This window comes from Montipora foliosa, chromosome 4 (assembly GCF_036669935.1).
Source record: "Montipora foliosa isolate CH-2021 chromosome 4, ASM3666993v2, whole genome shotgun sequence".
NCBI classification, from domain to species: domain Eukaryota; kingdom Metazoa; phylum Cnidaria; class Anthozoa; order Scleractinia; family Acroporidae; genus Montipora; species Montipora foliosa.
The window spans coordinates 41,507,824-41,515,323 of record NC_090872.1 but is presented as its reverse complement, the minus strand read 5'-3'; the positions used below and the strand labels follow the sequence as shown (position 1 = coordinate 41,515,323).

Here is a 7,500-nt window from a genome sequence, read left to right as displayed (position 1 = left end):
GGTATATTTCATTGTTCTTGGCTTGTTCGGAGATCTTGAGGTCATTTTAACACTCAAAAACAGAAAACGCATAAAACTAATTTAAAAAGAAAAACAGTAAAACAAGTCAAAGATTGTTAGCATTATGAAATGGTTACAATGTTATCGCCTCACCTGAGATTCGGAAAGAATGCCCTGGACAAATCATCGTGGGATGATTGAAGTCTCGGGCTCGCTGAGGATGGGTAGTACTCGGTGTATATGCTGAACAAGGCGATCTTTAAAAGCTTCGTTCCCCATTAAATTGTTAAGGGAGGTTTTCATGTTGCAGAGGTACTGATAGGTAAACTGCGATTTGATTTTCATCTTGTAGACCTCACGGGATAGACTGCGTAATTCAGTTTTGTCAGGACAAGTTAAATATCGCTGCAAAGGACTGTGATCTGGCATGATAGTGGCTTGTGGGGCACCTGTTCTGGCAAGGCTGGCTGCGATTCATTGGGCAAATTTATATCCAAACCGAAGGTATCCAGCAATAGCCCAGCACGGCGTAATTCCTAGACGGTTGAGGTCATCATCGGTTCGAAGTTTTCCAGGACCACTCGAAGACGGACGACGTTTTCCGACGGCGCTGACTGATCTTGCGATTGTCTGTTCATATCAAGTTTGTCTTGAAGAGCAAGCACTAGAAATAAAATCAAACATTTTTTAAAGACAATAGAACACAGTCTTTTGAAATCAAAGCTGGCGCATTGATTGGCATTTTATATTGCAAAACTAAACAAACAGCAATGATTGCCTCCCTGACTGGTACTGCACCCTGGAATTTATGTAGTTGGCTCGAAATTAGTAGTTGCTTGCATGGTAAATGACCGTAGAAAATTCTTTTCTCACCTCAGGCTCAGTGTTGATATGATGACTCCACCAATTGCATTACACAAGGGTTCTTGTGATCCTTTAACACTTGACATAGAACATTTAAGTTTTGACTATTTTGTTTGATGCTCTGGATGAATAATATTCGAGACCACAACTACTGACTGCTCTTTGGACTTTCAGCGAATTTATCGGTGCACCATTACTCGTTTGACATGCCACCCAGTACGATATCGCTGGATATGTTTGCTTTCCCGGCGATGAAAGTTGAGAAGCGTTTAGTGTGGTTTCTTCGTTTGAATCTTCGCTTTCGTGGATGTCTTGTGATTTACGGGGAGCTTTTCCGCCCTTCTTTCAGTCCCTTTTCGAAGTGCTGATAGCCGAGAAGAAAAAGCACACTTCTCGCAATTTAGATATCTTGGAATCACATTCATCCCGTTTATCACATATCCAGTTCCATGTATTGTCGATTTCCTCGTCGTCAACTCGCCAAACGCACTTAAAGGCAACAACTGAACACAATTTTTCTATTCTTGCTACGACTTCGCATTCTGCCTTATCTCTAATAGCTTTACTGTTTAGCTGGGAGCAAGGTCTGCTCATCTTGCCAGATCGTGGAATTGAAATGGATTGTTTTTTTTTTAAGATTTCTGCCTTTATATAGGAACCAATTACAAAATAATGAACCAGTCAGAGCTAAGGAACACACCAAGGATTTAACGCCTCTTATGCTTGTAATACAGAGGTGTCGAAAGTCAAAGAAGACGCTTGTCAAAATTAGCCAAATGTAAACCAATCAGTCTTGGGAAACGCACCAGGAGAAAACGACTTAAGAAATGTTCGAGCAAGAAAATAGTGATGAACCAATCAGAGCTAAGAAACACACCAAGGATGTAACGCCTCTTATGCCTGTAAGAGAGAGGTGTCGAAAGTCCAAGAAGACGATTGTCAAAATTAGCCAAATGTAAACCAATCAGTCCTGGGAAACGCACCAGGAGACAACGATTTAAGAAAATGACTATGAAATTGCAAAGGAAAAAAAAACGATTGTCAAATTTCCCATCAGATTAACAGTTTGCCGTAGATGGCCGCAATTTAATCATGCCATACACGCGAAATACGCTAAACACTGAAAACACTCCATCAACATATCTGCAAAGTTAACCAGTTTAGTCGCACACTTGTGACAGTTAGAACATTGAATTAATATCTTGCCATACATGTTAGATACGGTAAAACAGGGAAACACGCCGTTACCACTTAACGAAACAAAGTGGATGCAGTGCGCCTTATAACTAACCTTGTACTCACTCATAATCTCGTAATCTCAGATCTCTTGATAACAAGCAATAGATATTAAATAACTACCTGGAATATTTACCTGGTATAGCGTATTTGACATATTTAAAATGAATTAGTTATTTCACACTACTAACACCTCGCACCTACAAACGACAACTTTTCCTCTGTTGCCAAAGTGTTTGCCGTGTTTAACTTATGTGGCGTGTATGACTACTACTATTACTACTACTACTACTACTACTACTACTACTACTACTACTACTACTACTACTACTACTACTACTACTACTACTACTAATAATAATAATGATAATAATCATAATAATAATAATTATTATTATTATTATTATTAATTATTATAAAAAATAAACAAGTGATAATAAGGAATTGTAAAGAAAAAACAAAAATAATTAGATTCATTCTTAAAAGGCTTTACATGCTAAACCCGGTAAAAATGTCAACATTGAGGAGGAAGTTGTAGTTGGGTGAATAGTGGGGGTAACAGCAGATCTAAAAGCAGTTAATCTATTCACTCTGTGCACGTTTAATACGCTAAACACTGAAAACACTCCATCAACATATCTGCAAAGTTAACCAGTTTAGTCGCACACTTGTGACAGTTGGAACATTGAATTAATATCTTGCCATACATGTTAGATACGGTAAAACAGGGAAACACGCCGTTACCACTTGACGAAACAGTGGATGCAGTGCGCCTTATAACTAACCTTGTACTCACTCATAATCTCGAAATCTCAGATCTCTTGATAACAAGCAATAGATATGACTTTAAATAACTACCTGGAATATTTACCTGGTATAGCGTATTTGACATATTTAAAATGAATTAGTTATTTCACACTACTAACACCTCGCACCTACAAACGACAACTTTTCCTCTGTTGTCAAAGTGTTTGCCGTGTTTAACTTATGTGGCGTGTATGACTACTACTACTACTACTACTACTACTACTACTACTACTACTACTACTACTACTACTACTACTACTACTACTACTACTACTACTAATAATAATAATAATAATAATAATAATAATTATTATTATTATTATTAATTATTATAAAAAATAAACAAGTGATAATAATGAATAGTAACGAAAAAACAAAAATAATTAGATTCATTCTTAAAAGGCTTTACATGCTAAACCCGGTAAAAATGCCAACATTGGGGAGGACGTTGTAGTTGGGTGAATAGTGGGGGTAACAGCAGATCTAAAAGCAGTTAATCTATTCACTCTGTGCACGTTTAATACTCTAAACACTGAAAACACTCCATCAACATCTGCAGCCGATGAAACACTGAACTAATCTCTTCTTGCCATACTTGTTAGATACGGAAAAATAGGTAAACACGCCATTACCAAGCAAAGTATACGCAGTGTGCATAACAAGCCGGAAGGGCATGACTGTCACTACAGTCCATGATCATGTTATCAGTAACTCAGGCTTGTAACAAGAGTATCTTTATCTCTGTTATCAACGTATTTGGCGTGTTTGACGTATTTTCCGTGAATGACTACTACTTTCTGCTCCTAATAATATTATTCTTCGTTCATTCGCTCATACGTTGGTTGGTTCATTCGCTCATTCATTCACTCACTCACGCATTCGTTCTTTCGTTTATTCGTTCATTCGTTCATTCGTTCGTTCGTTCGTTCGTTCGTTCGTTCGTTCATTCATTCATTCATTCATTCATTTATTTGTTCTAATCTCCTAAAAAACACATCAAAATTTAGTCAGTGTAATAGCAAAGGGGTTGCAAAACTTATGTTGGTAATCATTCTTGACCTGAAACAAGACTGTGTATGCTACAGTCCATGATTTTGTTATCAATAACTCAGGCTTGTAAAAGGAATAACTTGGTCTTTGTTATCAACGTGTTTTCCGTGTTTAACGTATTTTCTGCGTATGACTACTGCTCCTTTTACTCCTAATTTTATTCTCCTTCCTTTCTTCGTTTGTTTGACCGTTCATTCATTGATTCATTAATTTCTTCATTGATTGATTGATTGATTCATGTATTCATTCCCTCGTTTGTTCGCTCATTCATTCATTCATTCATTCATTCATTCTAATATCCTTAAAAAATACATGCAAAACTGGGGAGTGTAATAGGAAAGGGGTTGCAAAATTTACGTGGATGGTTATTCAGTCTTGACCTGAAACAAGACTTTGTTATCAGTTACTCAGGCTTGTGATTTAAGAGTCAAGTGCATAGCGTGTTAGAGGTGCTCAGCGTATTTGGAGCGAATAAAGCTGCCTCTTAAATTCAACCATTAGGGCGCAAACTGCATAGGATGAGCACGATGGAACGATTATTTGTATGAATTTAATGACTCTAATCTATCTATCAATGGCTGCGTTAACCTCCCGTTCTGCTTGCGGCGGTAAACAAGGCTGTTGACCCATTGTGTAGGTTCGCCTTCTTTGATCTTTGCTATGATGTCATTGTTAACCATCTCATCTAGTTCTCTTTTGATGTCGTCTTTGAGGCTCATTGGCACACGCCTTGGGGGATGGACAACTGCGGGGATATTACAGTCAAGTACTTTGTGGTATTTGCCCTGGAATTTCCCCACCCCATTAAAGCATTCGGGATACTGACTGATCAGGTCCTGTTTGTCCTTAATGGGCTGTTCTTTGGAAACTGTACTGTGAAGGGGTGTAGTGATGCTTTCCTCTATAGAGAAGTTAAGTGTCAGCAGTTTCAGGTCGGTGGACGTCGGGAGGCCTAATATTGCTGGGCCTGGGATATCTGTGACAAAGAAGGGTGCTCGGGTGTTTTCGCCTTTGTATGAACAAGGTATGGTAACAATACCGTGATGCTTGACTCGCGAGCCGCCATAGGCAGTGAGGATGACATCCGAGGATGACAAGGAACCTGGTCTGAAAGTTCCATGATCGTCTAGGTTGTGAGGATACATTCGTCGATAGAGCCGCATTGGGGTAGGTTTCCCTGTGCACCGGTGTCGAGCTTGGCCTTAAGGATGGTGTTCTTGTGGGTGTCCTGTGGAAGGTGTAGATTAACTGATACGAATACTTCATCTCTATAAGGATTGGAATCTCTGCGCGAGACGCCAGCTATGGTGATTGATTAAAAAACAACCGACTCAAATGCTGCGGATAATGTTGATTCGGGGCATGTCTGTGGGGCTTGGCTTCCGGCTTGTTCTAAGGAGTGAAATCGTTGTCTTCGGGTTTTTGATCTGCAGACTTCAGCGAAGTGGTTTGGCTTTTTGCAGTACAGACATGTCTGACCACGTGCTGGGCAGTTGGAGAGTGAATTGTGGGAGCGCCCACAGTTTCCGCATCACTGTGTTCCTCTTGGAGGTTGGAAAATTGATGGTTTGGTCGCCTGTGGTCCTTTCCCCGTGTGTTGTTTTTGTACCAAGTGAACTGATTCCTCAGAGTTATGATGTTACTGCCTGACATGGTAGATAGTTGTGCTTGAGATGCTTCGAATGGTCTAGCAAGTTCCACCGCCTTAACGAGTGTTAGTGCCGACCCTTTACTGATTCGCTTTTCTCTCACCTTGGGCGAGTTAGTACCGAAGATAATGCAATCGTGTATCATTTCGTCAGGAGTAGTATAGGGGGAATGACTAGGCGAAATTATTCAAAATGGCGGCCAGTGGGAGATTCTACCCAAACCGGTTTTTGGATTAGGGTTTATAATGAGATGCATACCACGTAGGTGTACGAGGGTATATTCAAGATGGCGGCAGGGGGTTTGAATGAACTCCACGTCATATATTTGGTTTGAATTGTATTATATTGTTTTTCTTTTATTTGGAGTGAAGTGTAGTCTGTTCTGGTGGTACGGTTCCGCCCAACCAGCCGGATAGTATCGCGCTTATATAGGGAAAGAATAATGGAGTAGCTAAGAACCAATGAGATGGCACTGACGTCACAGTCAAACAAGTTGAAACAAGTTTAAGGGCTGACAACGAGAAGACATTGACGTCATCGCCAAACGAGTTGAAACAAGTTTAAGGGTTGGTTAGAAAAACCAAAGGGTCGCCTTAATAATGTAGACTAGAATAATCCCGTCAAACCGGTTTGCTTTTCATCCTTATCGCACACCCAGAAATGGACACGTGTATAAAGGTAATGGAAAAAATATTTCAATTCAAAGATGAACCGAATGATCGAACAACAGATTTTTGCTTTGGAGATGGACGCATTGGCAAATCGTTTGCAACGACTGCAATTGGACAACAAAATCGTAACCTTACTTAATGAACTTTGGGATAAGATGAATAAAGGAGGCTCTCGCAAAGTTGAGATAACAAGCGATGAAGATGGAATGGAGGTCATAATTGGAGAGCTAATGGTTCCAACATTTTATTTTACGAACGAGAAGAAATTTTCCCGTCAACTTCGTTGTATTATGAAGTCAGCGCTACAAAATGAACATTGGCTACGGGTAAAGATTCATCAACTATTTGTTAGCGAGTGGAAGAGTGACTATTTCTCACATGCAAGATGGAACAGCAATGACACGTTCACTTTCAAGCAGTAAAACTATTATATTTGTATCTTCGTATTTACAAACAATGCGAACTAAAATTAAAGTATTTACAAACAAACAGAACCTTTGTATTTACGAGCAACCACTGAAAAGTTAAAGTATTTACAAAGAATAAGAATCTCTGTATTTACAAGCAAGAACTTAAAAAATTAAAGTATTTAAAAACAATAAGAACAAATGCTATTTACAAACTAGATAAACCCTATTCAACAAAGCGGGACAAAGCTGAAAGACAGAACGCCGACAAATAAGTTACTGAAAGGACAATTAAGAATAACAAAAGACACTGATTTCTTTGTGTACGGAATGAAACTGAATGAAGAAAACCAATTTTGAATCTTACCGCCGCAATGTGGGTCATAAATTCCGTGTCAGCAGCTTGTGCTTCTGCATGTGGCTGACGAAATGCCTTTCTGCACATGGCACAGTTTGCGCTTGACGGTGTTAATGTCCTCATCCATCTGAATGAATAAAAAAATGAAGACTCATCTTAGGCACCTCAAAATGCTACCATGATTCCCGTGAAAAAGTATTTCTTACCGCTCCAAACACCTTTTATGAACATAGTTTTTACAGCACTCCGTTTTTATGAGATTGATATCCTCCTCGAGGCATATGAAGCAAAGTCTCATGATCTGTTTTAGCAGGAAAAAAAAAAGATGGAAAGGTTTACTCAAGTTGATATAACGCGAGCACACGAATCGGTTAAAAATCTAGAGGATGAAGTTGTTGCACGCACTTCTGAATTCCAGCTACTTCAACGTGAGCAGAAGAAAGCCTTGCATGAACACC

General features: G+C 39.3%; 1 protein-coding gene across 1 annotated transcript in view; it reads right to left on the bottom strand.

The window, feature by feature from the left end:
- LOC137999271 (uncharacterized) overlaps window positions 1-7,500 on the bottom strand; it is a 333,030-nt gene that overhangs the window by 311,711 nt on the left and 13,819 nt on the right. Inside the window, exons 2-3 of the mRNA XM_068845108.1 lie at window positions 7,249-7,345; window positions 7,052-7,169 (exon numbers count right to left, since the gene is read on the bottom strand). Of these exons, the coding sequence (XP_068701209.1) occupies window positions 7,052-7,169; window positions 7,249-7,340 (210 nt within the window). The 5' untranslated portion in view covers window positions 7,341-7,345. The remainder of the gene's footprint in view (window positions 1-7,051; window positions 7,170-7,248; window positions 7,346-7,500) is intronic.